General features: G+C 39.3%; 1 protein-coding gene across 1 annotated transcript in view; it reads left to right on the top strand.

The window, feature by feature from the left end:
- Window positions 1-22123, top strand: part of DBX2 (developing brain homeobox 2) — a 37963-nt gene extending 15840 nt beyond the window's left edge. Inside the window, exons 3-4 of the mRNA XM_038577413.1 lie at window positions 11856-12043; window positions 17470-22123. Of these exons, the coding sequence (XP_038433341.1) occupies window positions 11856-12043; window positions 17470-17799 (518 nt within the window). The 3' untranslated portion in view covers window positions 17800-22123. The remainder of the gene's footprint in view (window positions 1-11855; window positions 12044-17469) is intronic.
- Window positions 22124-23131: the final 1008 nt, after the last annotated feature.

Here is a 23131-nt window from a genome sequence, read left to right as displayed (position 1 = left end):
AAAAATCACAGCGATCCTATTCAGGAGGTTTCCAGAGATTTATCAGACCTCAGCACACTGAGCAATTGTGAGTAGTTTCTAATGGCATTGAAACCCAGGGCTGACACACCAAGGAAAGCGACTTGTTTTCCATTTGATATAAAAGATCTCAGAGGGACCAGTTTGGCTCTTTCTGAAACGTGTAACCATACTCATTTAAAGCAGAAAAAAAGAGAGGAAGGAAGCCTAAGAAAATGTGCTGTGTAAAATTTCCATCCAGCTTCAAATGTGATGCGGAAAGTCATTAGGTGTCCATAGAAAATAATGAAAATTGTCCAGATTGTAACAGGGGATAAATACCTCCTCTCTGGGATCTTGAAGAAAGCCAGAGTTGTAGGAAATATTTTCAAGAGGACTTTTCCTTGAACATGACAAAATTGAAACAGTGTCCGGGGGTGAAGTGAGAACCAACTTTGAAAACCTTTCAGAGCATGCGTGCACACACACACTCACATACCCAAAGAGAACAAATGTCAGACTAGAAAGAAATTAAGTTCACCTCGATCTTGAGATTTCTAGGTCAAATAAGAATTTGTAGGCAGAGACTCTGAGTTTATGATAAAGAAGTACAGTAAAGGGGCACATTTAGTTCAGCTGCCCAAGAGAAAACATTTATTCAGGTTAACCCCTCTGTCAGGTGCAAAGTGAAATAGGAGTTGAGTCAGGCTGAAGTACAGAGCTCTATCACGGTTGAATTCAGGTCCCTGCTGCCTCTCTGTTAATGTGTTTTATGAATGTTTCAGGAGAGCAGTTGCTCAACAGAATGATTCCTGACAAGTGAGGCAGCAAATGCTGGCCGTTTAATGAGCTGCAGGCTTCTGAGCATCTCTTTAGGGGGCCGATACTTTCCCACAGAGCACTTTACATGGCAGGGACCCAGCCACAATGGGTGACAGACCCATGACCAATCGTCACTTTCACTTGACTCATCCACACGCGACCTCACCACGATTTTTCACTGTGCAGATGAACTTTAGCAGCCATTTCACATGGAAAAGGCTTGGGCAAGGGTCAGTTGCCCTTTTGTATGGTCATAAAGCAAGGCTCTGTGTGTCCATCTTTTCTCCTGTCTCACATTCCGAGTGAATTTCTGGACACCATTTAAAGCACTTGACTGAAAAATAAAGCAGTGAATGAAACTGACTTTTATAGACTCATTCTAGCTCATCTTCCCATATAACCCTGTCCACCTGAAAAGGGATTTAGTGGATGAGCTGAGTGTATACAGGACTTGCTGAATGCATAGGGCCCATTATCAACTCAGGGGATTGTTTATTAACCAGGACTGATACACCACTATTTTGGAAGTGACCTATTAATTGTCCATTTAACTAGAATGTATTGATTCAAATAGAAAAATAGAAACCATGACTAAACCTTTTACTCGCTCCTTCAAGGTGGTCTCCTATGAGGGCAATTGAAAAGGGTTGTGCAAATTAAGGACACATTTGTCACCATAGGATATCAGGAAAAGGCTGCTGGAGTAGAGACTTAAGTCCCAGATAGCTGAGCCTATGGCATAGTGGCATCTCTGGAGTTAAATCTTTGGTGTTGCATCCCTAGGGTAGAGATTAAAAGAGATTCCACCCCTAGTTTTGGTTACTTCACCTTGATAGAATACTGGACTTGCATTTTAGAGAGCCTCTGGCACTGTGGGTTAGGCAAGTGGAAATGGACAGAAAATCCTAACAGGTGGACATTCATGTACGTGTGCTTGTATATGTTTATTCATTTTATAGCAGTGTTTTTGTAAAAGTCTCTAAGCCCTAACAGTACACTAATGCCTGGGCCGTTCGATAAATAGAGCATATAAATGGAATCCTAAAGACATTTCCTAGAGAACTTCCATCTTCTCTCTTGCTTGAAAAATTGCTTTAAGCGAGACTCATTTTCCTCCATCTGCCTCTTGGTTCTTCCCACTTTATAAAACCTTTAGCATAACCATTGTAAACTGTGGTATCTATCCCTGGAGGCTTATAAAGCCCTATGTTGATCTTTTTTTTAATTTAATAAAACATGCAAGGGGTAAATCAGCGCAACTCAGATCAAAAATAGAGAATGCTGTACTTGGTTTGTCTCCATTTCTGAAGTTGGCATTTTAAAACACTTTAGAGATGCCACAAGTGTTTTTAATAAACTTTGGTGTATCATTAGTTATAAATCTGAAATGAATTTATTTTTTGTTTACAGTGTTCATTGTATTAGCAGCAAATAATAATGAAATGGTGAGTTTATGCTGTCAATAAAGAATTTAACATAAATAACCATGATACCAAGGAACGTTAATAAGGCTTACATCTGCACAGTACTCTCTTTTATTTAAGGCATTTACTAGATTTTCTTTTTTTCTTCTTTCTTTAATAATAAGAACAGTTTTTATGCCCAAGCATTAAAATTTTTTTCCATCACACAGAAGAAGGAAAATGAACTGTCCAAGTAATATTATATTAAATTTCAGCCAAAATGTGCTGACATGTGTGGACAGCCAAAATCAAGGTTTATACTAAACATTTTAATAAGCAGTGAAATCGGTGGCCCTCGTCGTTGTTTCACAATATTGAGTTCACTCTTTCCAAAGTGTAGGATCAGATCAACACGTTCATAACTAGCAAGTAAAATATCATTTTGACTCTTTTAACATGATTCACTGGTATAAAATTGATTTCATTTTTCTTGTTAACCTTTTAGATTTATGATTTGCTTGTTGTTGCAATGTGGAAACAATCATTCTTCCAGTGCCCTTCTCACATATATTAAATGGCTTAATAGGCCATTTAAGCACAATCCTTACATTGGGGAAAAATTAAAAGGCAGTGGTAAAAGTTCTCCCCTCCCCCAAAGTGGTAGAAGGAAAATCTTTGATATTACATCCATAAGGTTCTTTCCAAAAGCACGCATTCTCAGCTAAGATAAAATGGAAAGTTGTGGAAATTATGCCGAGAATGACCTTAAAAACAAAAAAACAAGAAACAACTACCTGAGAAGGTACAGAGTCTTAATTATGTAGAATGCTAATTGAATTAATCAGATAATTATATCATTTTGCTTTTGAGTACCCAACTTGAGTGTGATCTTCAGAAATTTCATGCATTAAAAGACAGAATTTAAATTTGGAGCAACGTTGTGAAAATATGAGCAGGGAAATACTCTTCTGGGACAAACTATTCTCTACCTTTTCCTTAGGAGATGAACTTATAGTCTACATCTTATAGTCTTAAGATCATTTTACTATTTTCTCTCCCTGGCTAAAACTTAGAAGAACATAATATACTCTCTAAACTTGCATTTAGGATTTTGTTGAAGGCAACAGGGAAGGGCCATTACATTTATTGTTGAGAATGTAGGTTGGTCCTGTGAGTGTCACTGTCAAAGATGGACAGTGCTCTGATTAGTATTCTTATCACCTGACCCAGCTGTGTTCTCTTTCACTGTTCTCAGCCGGAGTCTGGGTGCCCTGAGAAAACTGACAAGACGTATGGCAGTCCTTTTGTAAGGATGTATCATTAACACTCTAAGATCTTCAGAGGGATGCAGCATTTTGTTCTAATAGAGAAAGAAGCATGATTATTTTGTTGAAAACATAATCAAGTTTGTGCAGTAAGTTGAATATAGGTTTTGACTTCTTAACAGTGAAGGGAGGGATGTTCCAGAGATAAATGACACTCGGTCAACCAAGAAGAATGTTTAAAGGAGTCAGAGACTCCAAGACAATAGATTTTCCAAGTTGATGGCTCTATTCAGCAGTTCTACAGAGGCAGTGAAAGTATTTGAGTAACTTTCCAGGGATGGAAATACTCCCTTTCTCCTCAAATGGGTTCATAAGTAGTGGAGCCTGGAGGATGGGAAGCAGAGCTACTTAGTGATATGGGGTGCTTGTTCCTGATCTTGTCTATAGCCCTCACCTGAACATAACATGACATCTAATGGGGCAGCTGATGAAGTCCTGATCTGAGATTCCCCAGAACAAGTGCACAAGTACAAAATAGAGGAGGGAGAGAATTGGCTGAAGAGAGCAAAGAAGGGAGAGGGTTGTACTCTTAGTTCACTATGTGTCTACAGAATGATATGGGGATGTTGGATTATGCTTGTAGAAATACAATACCCAGAGCAAGGGAGATAATAGTCCTACTAGGCTTTGTAATGGTAAGACAGCCTACACCTATTCAGTTCTGGAACCCCACTTTAAAAGGCAGAGTGGGGGCAACCTCGGTGGCTCAGCGGTTTAGCGCTGCCTTCAGACCAGGGTGTGATCCTGGAGACCCAGGATCGAGTCCCATGTCGAGCTCCCTGCATGGAGCCTGCTTCTCCCTCTGCCTCTCTCTCTGTGTCTCTCATGAATAAATAAATAAAATCTAAAAAAAAAAAATAAAGGGCACAGTGGAAAAAAAGAAAGGCACAGTGAGCAGATTTGTACGTAAAAACCAGGTCAGAAGTAGTCAGCAACAAAAATGGTGAAGCGTCTATATGCCTGTTTATGAAATCACCTTTTCTAAAGTGATTGAGTAGGTTTGGCCTGGAGAAGAGAAATGATAGGGACAACCTGAGAATTATCTTCAAATTACGTATACTGCATTCAGTATATGTGTAAAGGATAGAATTGGGGCCAGTGAGTGGAGTTTATTTATTTTTTCAGTGAGTGGAATTTAATGGAAATTGAATTCGGGCTTAGCATTAGGGAAAGATTTTTAGCAAATTGATGTGATTCTAATATATGATGATGAAGTATTATAGCCTTCCCCAATACTAGATTATACAGAGAATGGAAAGTAGACATCTAGTTTAAATGGGGTAAGCCAAGGAAGTTCTTTATCTTCTCTCTCTTCACACCTCAAATCCACAGGAATTATATAAAATACACACATGTGCTACATCCTCACACATGAAAATATGAAGGACTCCATTAGTTTATCTAACGTTCTATTTCTGTCACTCTTCCAGCTCTCCTCTCCCAACGGTGTCATTTACACACAGCCATTACACACCTCCAATTGGAGTGCCAATTCACCAGGCACATGATACACAGGGATTCCCTGGAGGATGGTGCATGGGGCCATCTCAGGACCGAGGGAATCATGCCTTTGAAACTTCTCTACCCTAGATCACTCTGCCACTTTAATAGGACTCTTCCCACCTCTTGACCTCTTTGCCCACTCCTAACTTTGACAATCTTTGGTGTCATTATAAAGAGCATAGATTGACCTCATTCTTCTTTGCTATGTGTCCTCAATGGCACAACTTATCTTTCTGGAGCCTTAGTGTTTTCCTGTGGAAAATGGAAATGATAGTATCTCCCTCTGGGGATTGTTGTAAAGATGACACGACATGCTGCATGTCGTGGGCACATATAGTAGCACCTGCTGAGCCTCTATATATGGGAAGCCGCCTTATAAAATCATAATAATAATACTCCCAGTTGGTCACCTTGAATTGGTGACCCTGGCTTTTGAAGCCTCTTTTCTACATATCTTAAACTCTGTATCTGTTTTTTTTTTTAATAGTACTCATTTATTTTTGTCACCTGGAAGTTTCTGTATAAGTCTGACATTTATCATGAGTTGAAGCATAGTTGAAGGTGTTTGTTGCTTATAACTTTGTAGTAGTTTCTGAGAGGATTTTGAGTCACGAACAAGTTCTTGAAGTCCATGTTTGTTTTGCAGGTGTAAATGTGAGCACATATTCATAGGTTTAGAAGGTATGGAAGTGGTATAGGTTCCTCAATATATTGTTTTTAAAGATTGATTGAGAGTGGGGACGGAAAGCATACAAGCAGGGGAGGGGAAGAGAAAGAGAGAGAGAGAGAGAGAGAGAGAATCTCAAGCAAACTCCCTGCTGAGCCAAGAGCCCAACATGGGGCTCAGTCCCAGGATCCTGAGATCACGAACCGAGCCGAAAACAAGTCAGCGAATACATCACAGACTGAGCCACCCAGGCACCCCCCTCAGTGTGGTTTATGGTTAGATCCAGAGATAGCCCATAAAAGACCATGGGGAAAGATGGAAAGGAGCATCAATAGTAGAGGTAGAATCTTGTAATATAGTTCTGGTAGGGCCTAAGGCACATCACCGCAGGAAAACCAGCATGATCTGTGTATTGAGAGCAGTGCTAAGAGGAACCAGGCAACTAGCAAAGAAAGGAAGAATGTGAGTCTTTATCGTTGCCATATTTCTTTGCTTGTCATTGGTTATAACCATGTTCATTTTTGGGCACTGAACCTTGAGGGCCAGGCCCAGGAGTTACCCTTTGACCATCATAACCCTCCCAGGTCTCTCTTTCAGAGATTGAGGTCTGCTTTGGGTCCATGCCTTTCAAAATGTTAATATTTACCATATTGGTGAGAATGATTTGTTTCGTAGAGTCCTTCGATGGGAACCTTACTTTTCTTTCTCTCTCTCTCTTTAAAGATTTTATTTATTTATTTGACACAGAGCACAAACAGGGGGAGTGGGAGAAGGAGAAGTAGGCTCCCTACTGAGCAAGGAGCCCCATATGGGGCTTCATCCCAGGGCCCCAGGATCGTGACCTGAGCCAGAGACAGATGCTTAATTGACTGAGCCACCCAGGTGCCCCACCTTCTTTCTCTTTAATTAAAAACAGCTCCATAGGAAAACCTATGAGTTTCTATTAAAAGTTTTAGGGGTATTTAAATGTGTTACCCCATTGTTTTAGTTTAAACTTGTAGGTCTTGGTGAAGAAGGAACTAAAATGAGTAGAATCATGGTCCGTACTTATAAAATTTCTACTTAAAAAAATAAATGTTGATTTTTTAAAAATGAGGTCGTAGGTTCATAAATTTGCTGTACTTTCCTATATAGATATAAAAAGTTGTATTAAGTAGAAAAATACTGGCTTTTCTATAATGCTGAGTTGCTCAGGTCCTCCTCAGAAGGCTTTCCTCTAGGGCAAGTTATGACCTGAACTCGTTTCAGCCACCCCTGACCCTGCAGCTTATCTCCTGTTTTCTTGCCATTCATACCCTGCAATCTGGAAATACCAAGCTGTGTGAGATTCTAGGTCCACTGTGTTTTGCCTGTGTCCTTGCTCCATTCATGGGTCTGTAAATTTTAATGCCTCTGCTCTGCCTGCCTTTGTCTGGATTGCCAGCAAGAGGAAGTGCTATTCCTCTAGCTTTTCTTCTCTCTTAGGACTTACCCTGCAAACCTCCAAGACTAAGTGGCTTCCTGTCTGGTTCTTAAACACTTTCTCTGCTATGGTCTGCAGTTATTTATCTCACTGTGTTATGGCTGTCTGTATACTTCTTGGACCTCTCCTTATCAACTGTGAGCACCTGAAGGATGGATTGGATTCATCTTCAGTTGTCAGTCAGCAACATCTCAATCACTCCACCAGATTATTCCCCAAAAGGCTGCTACAATGTTTGCTTGTTTTCCTTAGAAAATAGAACCAGACTTAAAATGCAGAATAGAGATGAATTCATCTGTGTGGAGGATGTCTGTGGCATATGGTTCTTACAAGAATCAAGTGAAATCCAACAAGCAGAAGTAGATAGATAGATTCATGGGATCCTTACTGTGGGCAAGGCACTGAAATTTTCTTGGGTTATGTCATCAAATCCTTAGAGCAACCCTGTAAGAGAAGCTGAAAGAGGCTGAATAACTTGCTTTAAGTCATACAGATGACTGTCATGATCCAAACCCAGTTCGTCCGTATTACATATTGTCCTGAGGCTCCCTGGAGAGAGATCATCCCAACAGATGAGTCTTTGAAATAATGTGGGAGGGCCAATTCCATAGTCTCTGAACCAAGAAAAGTTCAGAGAAGAAGAGCATTCAGAAAAAGAGCATATTGAGATATTTAGAATATTTTTTGTTATCGACCAGTATTTCATAAAACTACTTAAATCTTTGATAAAGAAATAGTGAATCCAGTTATCAAAACCTGACTTCAAGGTATGGCCTTAGCATGTGACAGGCAAATAGAAGATGATGCTGTAGATGGAGAATTAACCAACATCTCATACGCTGAATGGAAAGAGCAGTAAGAGTAGACCTTTGTAAGGAATTAGGCTTGATTACATCTCATGAGCTCTGGTATTTCTGAAGAGATGCAAATGTTACAGAGCTGGAAGGAAAGAGAGAGGCCAGTCCTTCTAGCAATGTGAGGATGAACCAGAATGATATATAACCAGGCCTGATAGACTCACTGGGAGATAATCTGCAATCTTTTAGACAAGTAGGAAAGGAAGCAATCATATTGTAGAAGTAGATTTGACAAGTTTTATTTATTTGTTGACACTTTTTTCCCCTAAAATACAAATCAGATTGTGTTAGAATATACAGAGTAGTGTTAGAGCATTTGTTTTGAAATTAGTTGTCCTGAGTTTGGAACCCTAGTCATGTGCCCTTGGACAAAGTTTCTTAAGCTATCTAATCTTCTTTTTATTCATCGGTAATTTGGAGACAATAATAGTATAATATTCGTGGCATAGGTTGGGAAGGATTACACGAATTAATGCGTGTCAGTGGCTTAACACAGAGTAAGCATAATGGTACAGAGTGTGTTTATTATTTATTTATTTATTTATTTATTTATTATTATTATTAAACATGTGTGTTTATTATTATTATCATGTCACACCCTGATTGAACATCTCCTATTGATCTTCACTACTATTGGATAATGTCCCAAACTCTTGTAGTCCTCTATGATCTGTCTCAACTCCTCCCTATCATCTTTGTATCAAAGATCCAAATATCTTCAGGAACCCGGCAGGTAAAAAGCAAGCTAAGTGAGGCTGTGGCAAACTGGGGGTTACACATTTCATCAAAAGGGGATACCTGCTACCCACTCTGGTAGCTCTTTGCTTTCTGGGAAGGTGAACCTCGTGTGGGTTACCTTTGAAGAGATGTCAGAAACCTGGACTTTACATGAAATCAACTGATTATTAAATGTGAACAACTACATCAGAATTCTAAGACCAAACAAAGCCCATATGTAGGCTGGATATGGTTGCCAGCTTGCCCCGTCTGCTTCATGCCCTTCCCAGCCTTGCAGACTGCTTAGTTTTCCTTCATGCCTTGGGGCTTTTTTTTTTTTTTTTTTTTTTTTTTTAATGTAGATAGGTGACTATGACAGTGATTTAGGTTGGAGATAATGAATGTCTGACAATGATACAGAAAGGGTAAAGAAGAAGCAGATTTGAGAGATTATACATTAGTAACAATTTTAAAAGCACTATATGAACAAGATCTGTTGAATATAGAAAGAAGTTAAAAGTTGAGAATATCTCCTAAATTTCTAATCTGGACAAGTGGGTGAATTGCAATGCCTTTTTCTGCATGTGTTTGCATGCCAGTGTGTATTGAAGTGAGAAGTAATGGTAAATGATGATTTCAGTTTTCTTGAATTGAGGAATTTTCGGAACATCCAAAAGAAACTATTTTAGTACAATTAATCAACAACATATCCTACTGACAGCTGTGCTGTTTTGGATGCAAGCAGGAATTTTCTAACACTTGTAAGAACAAAGTTTGAATTTTCAGAAAAAGAGTTGTTTCCCTCCATAAATCTGAATAAAAAGTTCTCACTATGTCAAAAAAAAATGTGAGTATCGTTGACATTCAAGGTTGCACTAGTTTCAAGTGTGTTACATAGTGACTCAATAGGTTTATACATTATGCTGTGCCCACCACAAGTGGGGCCACCATCTGTTTTGATATATCACTCTTAAATATATTTGACTACATTCTTTGTGCTGTGTCTTTTATTCCCATAATTCACTCCACAACTGGAAGTCTCTATTTCACACTTCCCTTCACCCATTTTGCCCCATTCTTCACCCCCCTAACCTTGGACACCCATCAGTTTGTTCTCTGTATTTATAGTAAGCCTTAGTGTTTCTAGACATGCTAGTTACTCTTAGTTACTCTGTGTAGATTGGCCTTGGTTCTCTCTCTTGAACTGAATTGGCCTTTTAGACTTGGCTCAACTTGTTTTTTTTTTTTTTTAATTTTACTTATTTATTCATGAAAGACAGAGAGAGAGAGAGAGAGAGAGAGAGGCAGAGACACAGGCAGAGGGAGAAGCAGGCTCCCTGCAGGGAACCCGACGTGGGACTCGATCCTGGGTCTCCAGGATCATGCCCTGAGCTGAAGGCAGGCACTAAACCGCTGAGCTACCCAGGGATCCCTGCTCAACTTGTTTTATCTGAACCAATTAGTCCTCTTTTGTGATGCCAGAGCATTTCATAGATCATTCTATTTCAGTACTTAAGACATTAATTTGCTTTTTTATTTAGAAATAATTATTAAGCACCAAAATGCATATCAGCTACAGCCATAAACTAGAGTCTCTGCTTCCCTGTTGCCTATAATTCTAATGTGATATTCGCGTCAGTCCTCCCATGAGAATGTGAGCTCGTTGAGGGCAGGAACCATGTGCTCCTGGTCTGGTTTCCTCAAATAAGTCCAGTTAGCCTAATATCAGGTGTAAGTGTCCTCTTGCTGCTGTAACAAATTTCCACAACCTACTGTCTTAATGCAAGCTTATTGTCTTACAGTTATGGGGGTCAGAAGCCTGAATTGGGTCTCATTGGATTAAAATCAAGGTATTAGAAGAAGGGCTGAGTTCCCTCTGGAGGCTCTAGGGAAGACTTTGTTTCTTGCCTTTTCTAGTTTCTAGTGGTTGCCTGTACTTCTTTGTGGCCCCTTCCTCCATCTTCAAAGCAAGAAGTGTAGCATCAGAGGGAGTAAACCTCTCTTTCCTGTGATTTCCTTTCTTCCTCCCTTTTCCACTCATAATGACCCTTGTGATTACATTGAGTCCACCTGGGGTACCCCAGGATTCTCTTCTAATCTCAGGGTCAGCTAGTTAGCAACTGTAATTCCATTTGCAACCTTAATTCCCCCTTGTCATATAATATAAAATATTTCTAGGTTCTGGGGAACATATCCACATAGGCATCTCTGGGAAGGCCATAATTCTTCCCACCACAACTGGGAAGCTGAACGAATGGATGCATGAATGCATGGGTGAGTGGCTGGTTGGATGAATGAATGAATTGGATAAATGAATGAATGGATATATGAATGAATGGTGAATGATGAGTGAAACTCTCAGAGGGTGGGAACTAGTTGTGCTAGCCACAAAAGGCAGAAAAAGTAGGAGTTGATGAACTGGATTGGGGAGTGGTAGTGTTTGAGGATCTTCCAAACCTCCCTTCTCAGGTTGAACATCTCTAACTCCTCTTGCAAGCTTTCCCTGAAAATCCCTGATTAAGATCAGATCCTTGTTTTGTGCACACAGTCTCCTTTGGAATATATCCTTACACTTGTGATGCTAGTTCAATAAGTGTCTTCCACTAAATCTTATGGGTAATGCATATAATAAAACATATTTGTCTTGTTTCTCAATGTGTAGCATTGAGCAGAGTGCCTGGAATAGGGTAAGAGTTCAAAACTTTGTTGAGAGAAAAGATGAATGAGTAAATAAATGAAGAATTAGAGAAAAAATGGAGTGTTTAAACCACCTACTATTTGTTCTGAATTTGAGCTTTTGTAACCTGGGACCGGGGCCTTTCTAACGTGGCACCCCAATTGGGAGGCCGAGCATATATGTGCTTTTTTTCTCATTGGGGGGCAAAGAGTATTTATTGGATTCTCAATGGAATCTATGATCAAAACCCTGGAAGAAGCACTGCTCTAAGTGTGCAGAGTTCAGAGATGAGATGATTTGACAATGGTACAGAGGAGGAGGATACTGTCCTGGGAAAGACAGACTGACTTTTCTTTTCTTTTTTTTTTCAGACTGACTTTTCATCGCTGAAACTAACTGGGCTTATTACCTGTCTTCCCCTCTAGGAGAAGAGAGTGTGCTGCCTCTCCTGACACAGGACTCTAACTCCAAAGCTCGGAGGGGTATTTTGAGAAGAGCTGTTTTTTCTGAGGATCAGAGAAAGGCTCTGGAGAAAATGTTTCAGAAGCAGAAATACATCAGCAAAACAGACCGAAAGAAACTTGCCATCAGCTTGGGACTAAAGGAATCACAGGTACTAATAAGCAGGAAGATGTTCACTGCTCCTGATTTCTGAAGGAATACAATGAAATCCATGCGTTTGGCAAATATCTGTTGTACTAGGTATGGTGCTGGACCCTAAAGTGTTACTGAAATGATTTTCACGGTTGTTTAGTGGGTAGAAATATATGTCACAATTCCTGTTTGGAAAGAGGTCCCTTCTCTGAGAGGTCTAGGCTTTTGCATGATTAATTCTTCCCAAATGAAGAGAAACACTAAGGATGTGGCATTTACATCATTAATTGGTTGCTCTGGTTTCAGAGAAGTAGAATACATAATATTCTACAAGAGCAGGAACCAATTTTCCTGTCTTTTTCTTCATTTCCAATCCAAAATCCAATCATAAATGCATGACTCATAAATACCCCTAAATAGATCTCACTACTCTGCACTCTGGACTTATGTCAAGTAGAGTAAAGTAGTTTCGTATTTGCAACACTTACAAACTTTTCTTACACATTAAGGTACTGGTATTTTACTATTAATCGTTTTATAATCACATGAAACAAGCACTATAATCATCTTCACTTTCCGGTTGAGAAAGTGTAGAGAATTAAGCATGAGTCTGATATCATGTAGTGAAGCTGCCTTGGAGCTGTGCTCTCACCCCAGGCGGCCTGGGGGGTGACTCTGAAGTTTGTGTTTCACCTAACCTGGTGCTATCATGTATAGTTGTGCAGGTTATGCACTGCACAAGGGCACTTGTCTAAGAGGCATGGCAGCAACTGAAATGTAGCTGGTACTTTGCTTGCCAAACTGCTTTCCTGGTGCAAGGCAACATCCACTTGGGTATTTTGAGTTCGCATAAAGGCATTGAAGGGCTAGCAGAGGCTCTGTGTAAACTACTATGCTGTACTGTTCTTCCCTCAATACAGATGACCTGGTTTCTAACTTTGGATTTTATTAAACTAGTTATTTTTGGATGAAACTCTCCTTAACCTTGCTTCCTTTCCCTAGGGAAATGATCTGTTCTCACCGCCCCCCCCCCAACTTTTTCTAGCTGTAGAAAGCAGTACCTAGTGTGATAGAGGATAATTGGCCTAAATCAGCCAGTCTGTGCTTTCCTCATTGTGTAGTACTAATGAGTCCCTAACCTTAATTGACTGATCCGCACCTCAGTTTCTCACTTAAACAGAGACAAATATAGGAATTCTATCTATGTCATAGAGCGATTTTGCATATATGAGATAAATCAGTAGTTATATCTTATTGGTCTGTTGTGTGCAAGATGCAGGGCTATGGAGGCAGTGAGAGAGGGTGTTGATTAAGTACTGATTAAGATACGCTCTTGGCACCCAGGAATTTATAGGAGCAACTGAGAAAACAAAACAAACTCATGAATGGTTAGATCATAATATAAGATAATGACATAGGAGACGTCACCTGGTGGGTTAGATATGCTGCCAAATAAAAGAGCGAGGTCAGTGATCCTCAAAGTTATGTATCTCTGTGGAGTTTTATGTTAACATCCATGACTGGTCCTTCTGTCCCTGGGAAGTCTAGTGAGGAAATGGTCTCATCCCTAGAGATATTGTTGGACCTCACTAAGGCTGCACAGGGGCTCAGTAGGATTGGCCTGAATCTCACTGGTATGGATTTAAAAAAAAAAAAACAAAAAAAAACTTTCAGAGTTGGAGGGGAGAAAATGTGCAGAAAATGTTGGGAGGTTGCAGGGGGCCTCTTGTTGAGTCAGAACCTGAAGGAGGTGTTAAAAGAGGAAAATTGGCTATGTGTGATCTGACAATGCTCTGAGACAGTGTGGACATCTTCTTTTTTTTTCCTTTTTTTAAAAAAAAGATTTTATTCATCTATTCATTCATGAGAGACAAAGAGAGAGAGGCAGAGACATAGGCAGAGGGAGAAGCAGGCTCCCTGTGGGGAACCTGATGGGAGACTCGATCCCAGAACCCTGGGATCACAACCTGAGCCAAAGGCAGATGCTCAACCACTAAGTCACCCAGGTGCCCCCCCCGATGTGAACATCTCTGATAGCACATTGGAAAGAGAACTCAGCTAGCACGTCAGAGAATATCTAGGAGGGGATGAGCATAATCTGGCCATTCCAAGAAAACATACTATTTTCCTATTTTGTGTGTTAGCTGCCTGTTCGTATTCACAGGTGCATAGTTTTACATAGTTGATTGTATTGTTTTTAAAATTCAAGTGCCTTGAGGAATGACAGCTTTTTATGTTACTGAATTTGGTGAACATCTCAGAAGTAATTTCACATTTTCTTATTTGCATATACATCTAATTACACAATTAACGCATGGTATTTACTATGGTAAACTCAAACAAAGAGGAAATTGGTCAAGTTAAAAATGAAAACTCGTCTCCCCTTCCAGTCCAACTCCTTAGTTAATCCTGTCCCTTACAAATGGCTCCTGTTTGCATTTATTTGATGTCTACTATGTATTATCTTTAAAATAGATGTAAATGCGTGTTGTATATGACAAGTATATAGTAGCAGGAACACTTGCACCGTGACTGCCATGTGTCCTTATATTCCATGTCATTTATCCTCACAATGACCCTATGGTGGTTGATTTTTCCTATTATATAACAGGGACCCAGAACTGAGACCCACAATTGTGTATATACGTTTTCAAATAAAAACGGGATCTATTCTACATGTATCTTGACTTTCTGAAGGAGAGTCTAAACCACCTGTGTAACCAACACACAGCTCAAGCAGTAGAGCCTTCTGACCAGGGAGTAGCCCCTGCCTATTCCCTCCAGGTTACTGCCACCTACTTCCAAGACTACCCACTAGCCTGACTTCTAACAGCATAGATTAGTTTTGCCTATTTTTCTACTATATATAAATAGAATCAGTAGTACAGATTCTTTGGTATATCTGGCTTCTTTGCCTTACCATTATGTTTGTGAGATTCATTCATGTGGTTGCATGTAGCAGTAGCTTTTCTGTACTCCTTGCCGTGTAGTATTCCGTTATACGGGATACCACAGTTTACCCATTCTGATGATGGGTGTTCAGATTGCTCCCACCTTTTGGCTATTATTCATATTTCTTGTAGCAATTATTTTAGCTGTTATCAAAATATTTGGAATATTATGGTTAGTAACATTTTTCTGTTACAACCATTGCAAACTCTTCAAGTTTGAGGGTTTTTTTTTTTTATTGTGGTAAAATACGTATAACATAAAATACGCCATTTTAACCTTTTTTAAGGGTACAATTTAGTGACGGGAAGTACATTCACACTGCTGAGCAACCATGGCTACCATCCATCTCCAGAACTTCCTTTATCTTGTAGAACTGAAACTCTGTATCCATTGAATAGTGGCTCCCCATTCTTCCCTCTCCCCAGCCTATGGCAACCACCACTTCCTGTCCCTACAATTGACAAATGAATGGAATCATTTGTATTTGTCTTTATGTGATTGGTTTCTTTCATTTAGCATAGTGTCTTCAAGGTTCATCCATATTATAGCAGGTGTCAGAATTTCCTAACTTTTTAATGCTGAATAATATTCCATTGTTTGTATATACCGCATTTTATTTATGCATTCACCCATCAGCCGACACTTTGGTTGCTTTTACTTTTTGGCTATTGTGAATAATGCTATGAACACGGATGCACAAATACCTTTTCAAATCTCTGCTTTTAATTCTTTTCTTTTCTTTTAATTCTTTTCAGTAGTTTGTGGCTTTTTCTTATGTTTGTGGTGTCTTTACACGGAAATTTCTCATTTTTATGTTTTCAGCTCTATTTTTTCTTTTGTGGCCTTAGTGTTTTGTGTCAATGCTTAAAAAAAGCATTCATCTCTCCAAAACTATAATGGAAAACTCTTATAGTATTTTCTAGAACTTTTATAGTTTTGTTTTTGTGGTTAGCTCTTTAATCCATTTGGAATTTGTTTTTGTATTTGTTGAGAGGTAGAAATTTTAATTTATGGTTTTCCCCAAATACGTACATTTGTTCCAATACTGTTGATTGTGAAGAAACTTCCTTAATGATCTTTTTCATTGAGCTATCACTCAGAAAAAATACTACACCTATAGAAAAGCTAAGGAAAGAAGAAAATAATGAATGTGATGACAACAGAAAGAATCACCAGTGGGCACAAATAAATGTCTTAGTGAAAACCCACTAGAAATACTTGGCAGCCTTTCTAGGAGTAAATGCCCACTGCAAATAGTAAATGAGTTCATGAATAGAACCAAATGTTCTGGTATGTACACATTAGTGCTATTTTCTTATGAAAAGCCTTAACCACAGGATTGCAACTGAGATGGTAGTCTTTTGGACTCAACTTGCCTGGGTCAGGTTCTTTGCAGCCATTTTGAAATTGCCAGTCAAGTTAAAAGAATGAAGAAATTGTTTTGCCAATCTGGAAGAATCATCTCAGAATTTTTTCCTTCATAGGGAGAAACACTTGGTTGGTATCACTTTAATTATTATTATTATTTTTTTAGGTAAAAACTTTGTAGGTTTTTTTTGTTTTAAAAATAGAAATCCACTAAATCATTCATGTAAAGATGCAGTGTAATGCTTAGGAAAATGATGTGATTGGCTTTTAAGATCTCAGGAAACCAGTTGTGAGGTTTCTGATCAGGAATAGTTGACTATACAGTAGATAAAGGGGGAGTTAGTAATAAAGACAGGCATTGGTGGGGTGGGGCGAAGTATGGCTCAAATTAGAAACCACCCTCCTAAGTGCTTTTGGCTTAATTATGATTGATCTTTATTTATTGAGCCTCATTCTTCAAGTTTGACAAATCGTAGGAGTAATCAAACTTGGAAACTGTTTGAAGCCTGGAATTTATCAAAGTGTTATCAAATGGATTCTTAATTTAGTTTCCCAGAAGTTCCTAATGAAATCTGAATGTTGTAAGAGCCTGGGCACTGGAGTGGGACAGTCATGGATTCTATTCTAAGCGCTTCCATCTTACTAGGTTGTGTGACCTTGAACTGATTTATTGCTCTGAACCTCCGTTTTCATACACGTGCAATGAGAACGTCTTGCAGTTGTGACGAACAAATTATGTAATCCACACAGCATGCATGGCCCGACACCTGGCACAAAGTAAACACTATTACTAGACGATAACATTTCTTTTGTTTAAATAATTTAACATGGACTAAATGATGTTCTAAACTGTCGAGCATTAAATCAGTTTTGAAAGATGTCAGACTTGCAGGACATAACCAATTTATCACAGTCGTTTTGTTTCATGAGTCTGGGGATGTTGTACTAAAGTAATGGCTCAGATAGTCTGGAAGGAGCCCAGTGAAAAGCCATTGGGACTTTGCTGGGCTGGCTCTCGCAATAAGGTATTTCATAGAAGGCATTTGAGGAGAGATTCTAGTTTACGGTGCTGAAGTGGAGTAATGTGGACTAAGTGATCATCTTGTCCAATTATTTTGTCAACAGGTGAAGATTTGGTTTCAGAACCGAAGAATGAAATGGCGCAATTCCAAAGAGAAGGAAGTGCTTTCCAACAGGTGTGTCCAGGAAGTAGGCCTTCAAGAGGATCCCCTCTCACGGTCCGCTCTGGGGTTCTCTTCTCCGTGTCCTTCACTCTGGGAAGTCTCCCAGCAGCACTCAAGTCCAAGATGGAGGGAGAATTCACCAGAATCTTCAGAAAGACTCATCCAGGAGAGTTCAGGGGCAGCGCCCCCAGAAGCGAAGTCACTGCAGGGTGCCTTGTATTTGTGTTCTGAAGAAGCTGGAGACAAGGGTGTACTTACTGGGGCTGTCTGAATGGAAGCCTTCCTCTATGTTAATTTAAAAGGACGCTTAACTAATAACATTTGGACTCTAAAGCCAGCTAGCTCGTGCCTCATCAGTGCCTAAAACGTAATGCCTTTGGAGTGATGCATGAACTAATGCTTTAGGAAACCCTCTCCAGTGCTCTCTTGTTTGGCTCCCAGACTCAGGCTTAATTTGTAAGTGGGATAGAATCTCCCAGAAAGTATGAAGGAACTGAAAAGAATGAGAGTTATAGGTGGCTCAGTCCCTGCTCTGAGTGTATGTGTATATATGTGATGTGTGTGTCTCTGTGTGTGTGTATATATATAAATATTCATTGAAATACATTAGTAGGAACTACTTCCTCCTTACATATGGCATCGAGCAAGTTCATTTCCTTTTATATGAGGAAAAACCAACTATTGACCAACTGTTATTAATTTTTTTAGAAAAATGTACGTGTTTTTAAAAATTCCCTATTTTCTGGTTTCTTCCAGTATCCAGCTAGAAATGAACTTTAACAACTCAGCTCAGCTCAGCTATCCTAATCGAATGAGCCACTGTTAAATACACTGAAAATATATACTTAAGAGTAATCCAACAAGAGAACTAGAAAAATTTTGGAATGAAACTCTTAGAACTCTTAATTTCCCAAGTCTCTGGACTTCATCAGGACACACTGAGGGAGGTACCCATTTAGCTAATGATTATCTTTTGATCTCTTCTCTGTAAGGATGGGCCTTAATCAAGGTTTGCAAAATAAAATGCCTCTAAGGGCCTGTCAGTAAATAGAGGGCATGGCCCACCTAAAAATATTCGAGGTAATAATTTAAAAAATACTGTGTTGGGCAAATGAAACATCCGTGCCAAGCAGTTTGTGACCTCCGGCCAAGACTTAAAGAAGTGTCACAGTTCCTAAAATGTTCCCAACTGGACTTCAAAACACAATACTGATGGAATCTATAGTGGATTTCTGTTTGCACTTCTAGTTATAGACTCAATTTTCCACTTAGGTGGTATACGCGCTATATATTAGGTTATTTTTATATATTAACAAGCACCACACAGATGTTTTGTGTGCTTTGAGTATCCTGAAATAGTAGTATTATAGTATTGCATTTCTGGTAACGATTTGCTTAGTTAATCTAGAAATTTTTATTCCAGGTCCAAGAAAAAATTATGTTTCACTTTGAAGGAAATGAGGCAGAAAAAGGAAATGATGTGGTTTTGAACTAGGTTATTATTAATCTGTGGACAAGAAACATTATTAGAAGTTCATGATGTGGAATTTTGTTAGTGAGAAAGCTGCATAAAGAGAGTGGCTTCTAATTTGCTTACATTCCTAGTTATAGACTTCAGGGCTCTAGGGTTTAGAGATGGTATCTCAGAGGACAACAGTTTTAGGTAGCATCAGGACATTATTTTGTCTGAATGTGATTTGAATTGAGGTATGCTAGCCAGTGTCTTTATCACGAGATGTTTTACTTGAAAGTTCTCTCAGAAGAAACTGGTCTCAGTTTCTCTGTGGGAAGGAGGAGCAGGGATCTGCTGACAACTTAAAATTTTAAACCTGTCTTAAAATGATTTATAGTATTGTTTCTTTTCTTTGTATAATGTTAACCTAACCTACATTTATCGGGTCCTTTCTATGTGCTAGAGACTGTGCTAAGCCTTTAGGGTGAATTAATTCATGACAGTCCTCATGACGGTAGCCCTAGGAGGTAGGATCCCCTCTGTTACTGTCAGGAGTCCTCTTACCCAGACAAGGGACTAAGGCAGTGTGCTTAGGGTGATGGCCCAAGGTCATTAGGGTTTTGGACCCTGGCCATCAAGTTTCAAGTCTTATATGCCAACCATACAGAGTGCATACCACTGTACAGTGTATTCACCAGCTATGGAATGATTGTAAGACATACATTTTGGGGATTGCAGTAAGATTTATTAAAGAAATTCAGAAGCATATTGCATTTTATGATCTCTTACTTGGGGAATAGTTTTCTTTCTAGTGCTCTCTTCTCTATTAACTTTGAAGTTTAGGGAAAGTAAAAGAATTGCAAAAGCCTTCAACTATGAAGCCTCTATAGAGAATAGTCCCAGAGGAGTGTTTAAATGAAATGAAACTATTTTTTTTTTTTTATCACTCACAGCTAAAAATTTTGAAGTGCTTATCTATGCTTAATGTTTCTTGAGAATAACTTGAAGATCAAATGAGAGCATCCTGCTTCATGGCCACCTGATAAACTAGGTTTTAGATGTGGGCTAATTGTTGCTTAAATGATCTTCCCCCAGGGTTTTACCCCAACATCTGAGTTCAGCAGAGGCTTCTCTCTGTAAGGTTGGCCTGATGTTCAAATATACAAATCTTTTAATTGGTTTCTACTTTGGAATGCATTAAAGCTTAGGAAAAGTAAGCTCTAGATGAGTTTATTAGGGATCCTTAGGAGACCCACATAAACCCATATACTTGGTGCACATACGTATGCCTGTTGTGCCTTCACCTTGCCTTCACTTACCTGAATTACTTGAGAGAACTCCTGAGTTTGATATTCTGATTGACAAGGGTCTCCCTTCTCTCTTAATTTGTGCTCTCCACCTCCTCCACCTCCCTCCACCTAAAAAACTCATTTTCCTCTGTTCTCTAGATGCAGATTGCTTTTCTCCAAGTGGTCACATATTAGTATATTTGTTACCTGCTTTCCAGACAAGCACCAGAACTAGAGAAGCCTAGAGGTGAAAGGATTTTAAAATTTTTAGGAGACATGGTCACATGCAGATTAGGCAAATGGGAAGAAAAACTGGTTTAGCACCATCGTCTAGCTTTTACAAAGATTATTATTTTATAAAGCTAAATATAAAAGGTTGGAATTACATAGCAGGTTAGGAATGATCACTGGATCTGGACACAATGAAGGCCATGACTATTGATATTGAAAAGGCAATTCTATTTTCTTAGTGGTGAAGTGGGCTGAATGGGGGAAACCAAGTGCTTAGTCCAATGGTTCACAAACCTTAAAAATCCATACATGAGAACATGCCATACCTTCCATCCAGTTTGGGGTATGTGCTCAGATTTGGGCATGTACTTCATACATTCTCTTCATCAGCCACGCCCCCCACTCCACCTTGTGAGAATCATTCATTATACATGTTTTTCTCTTTTCAAATATAAAGTCATAAGTAAGTATCCTCGTTCATGCCATCCATGTCCTTTCTGGCCCCTTCATTCTACATTCTGATGCAGTTTTTTTAAAGCTACACCCTACCCAGTGTGTTCCATGACCTATTCCCTGATAACCAGTGAATTCTTCAAGCTCTGTTTGTCTTTAATACAGCTCATTCCATTGTGTTCACAAGCTTGTTAGACACTGACTCTGTAGTCATCGGAAATCCACAAAAGTATTTTTTCTTTCTGGATTTCAACATTGATTGGGTCCTCTGTGTGAGGCACTGTCCTAGGCTCTGTGTAAACAAATATGAGGGAGAAAGTGCTCCTTGCCCTCAAGAAACTTAGAATGAGTCTTTTGGCCAAACATCTTTTGATGTATTCCATGCTGTTGCCAACTGAATCTAGTAAATTTGGAGCAAAGACTAATCTAACATCCTCCAAAACCCCTATCTCTCCATTTGCAGTTGCGGGGTGGGGCGAAGTTTATTAAGTGTTCCACCATTCAGAAAAATACAAGCTATTTGGCATTGTTGGTTTTCTCTCTCTACTCCATGCAGGCCACATTGGTCCCAAGAGGAGTCAGAGCCCAAGGGAAGAATTCATTATTCTTTTGTTCATAGTGCATCCCACCCTCTACTTTTATCTTTCTACCTTCTCAGTCTCAGATCAACCTGTACATGTGGTGGGTGGGAACGATAAAGGAAAAGCAAATAGCACAGGTGAGGGGAAATCAGGATGATGAGTATTTTTGAATATATAAGGAAAGTTGTGCAGAATTAATTTATATCATTTATAAACTATCTCTCTAATAAGCAACTACCTTAAGAGTGTCATACTAGCCCCACAAAGATGGTTCTTACCTTCCAGCTATTAATTGGGTTCCATTACATTGTTATATTTGGTTGTAAGAATTATGCATGCTCATTATGAAGAAACACACTTGAAAATACAGCTAACAAAAATTCATGTATAAGTCCACCATTGGGAGATAGCCAATTTAGCTCTTCTGTGAAAGATTTTCACTTTGAATGTATGTACATATAAAGGTGTGTGCGACTAAACAAATTTGGATCATAATATGTATCCAGTTTATCCTCATTTTTTAAACTCAGCTTTTTACAGAGAACATTTCCCCATGCCATTAAATAAATGTTGAAACTATTTATGATGGATATATAATTTCCAATTATTAACTCCTGCACTTCTTGAGGTTGACGAAGGGATGGGCTGGGGCTTGGCAGGTTGTGGAAAGAATGATCATGGGGCTCCTGTACCAAGTGAAGAACCTCTTCCAAAAAAGTCACTCATACTTTATCAAAGCATACTCCATCCAAAGTCTCAGGGAGTATACGCGCTTGGATCTCAATACATTGCTAGCAGCCAACATACTAATGTAGGGCAATGTTGTACCTCTCTTTAATTGTGCTTTACAGGCACACCAATATATCATTTTAGCTTTTTCAAGTATGTTTCACTGCCCACAGTGTGGGCAGAAGTCAGGCAAACTGTTGGGTATCTGGCACCCATCATTTTGAAGGCTGAGATGATAAGGCTGCTTTGCCTAGTTCGTCCAGAGTTCCCCAGTTCCCACAACTCTATGGACATTCTCTCAAAGTTGCTTGAATAACAGAAATTACGAGGAGAGCCTTTGGGATCAGAACATTCTGAGGTTAAAAGGAACCTTTGGTGTTATTTAAACCCAAAGTAGAGGGCAGCCCAGGTGGCTCAGTGATTTAGCGCCGCCTTCAGCCAGGGCATGATCCTAGAGACCTGGGATCAAGTCCCATGTCGGGCTCCCTGCATGGAGCCTGCTTCTCCCTCTGCCTGTGTCCCTGCCTCTCTCTCTCTCTCTCTTCTCTCTCTCTCTCTCTCTCTCTCTCTCTGTGTGTGTCTCATGAATGAATAAATAAATAAAATCTTAAAAAAAAACCCAAAGTAGAATCACCAAGTGTTTGATGCTAATCAAAAGACAAAAACTTTGAATAAACTAAAGTGCACATAAAATTTGGATAAACTAAAGTATTATAATTAATTCACAATGTGTAGCTAACCCTATGACTATGAGTTTCCATTGGAGTTTCCTAGGGCAGCCATAATAGATTACCACAAACCGTAGGACTTAAGACAGCAGAAATCTATTCTCTCACCGTTGTGGAGGCCCAAAATCCAAAATCAAGA

This window comes from Canis lupus, chromosome 27, assembly GCF_011100685.1.
Source record: "Canis lupus familiaris isolate Mischka breed German Shepherd chromosome 27, alternate assembly UU_Cfam_GSD_1.0, whole genome shotgun sequence".
Lineage (NCBI taxonomy): Eukaryota > Metazoa > Chordata > Mammalia > Carnivora > Canidae > Canis > Canis lupus.
This window is presented reverse-complemented; position numbering and strand designations above follow the sequence as displayed.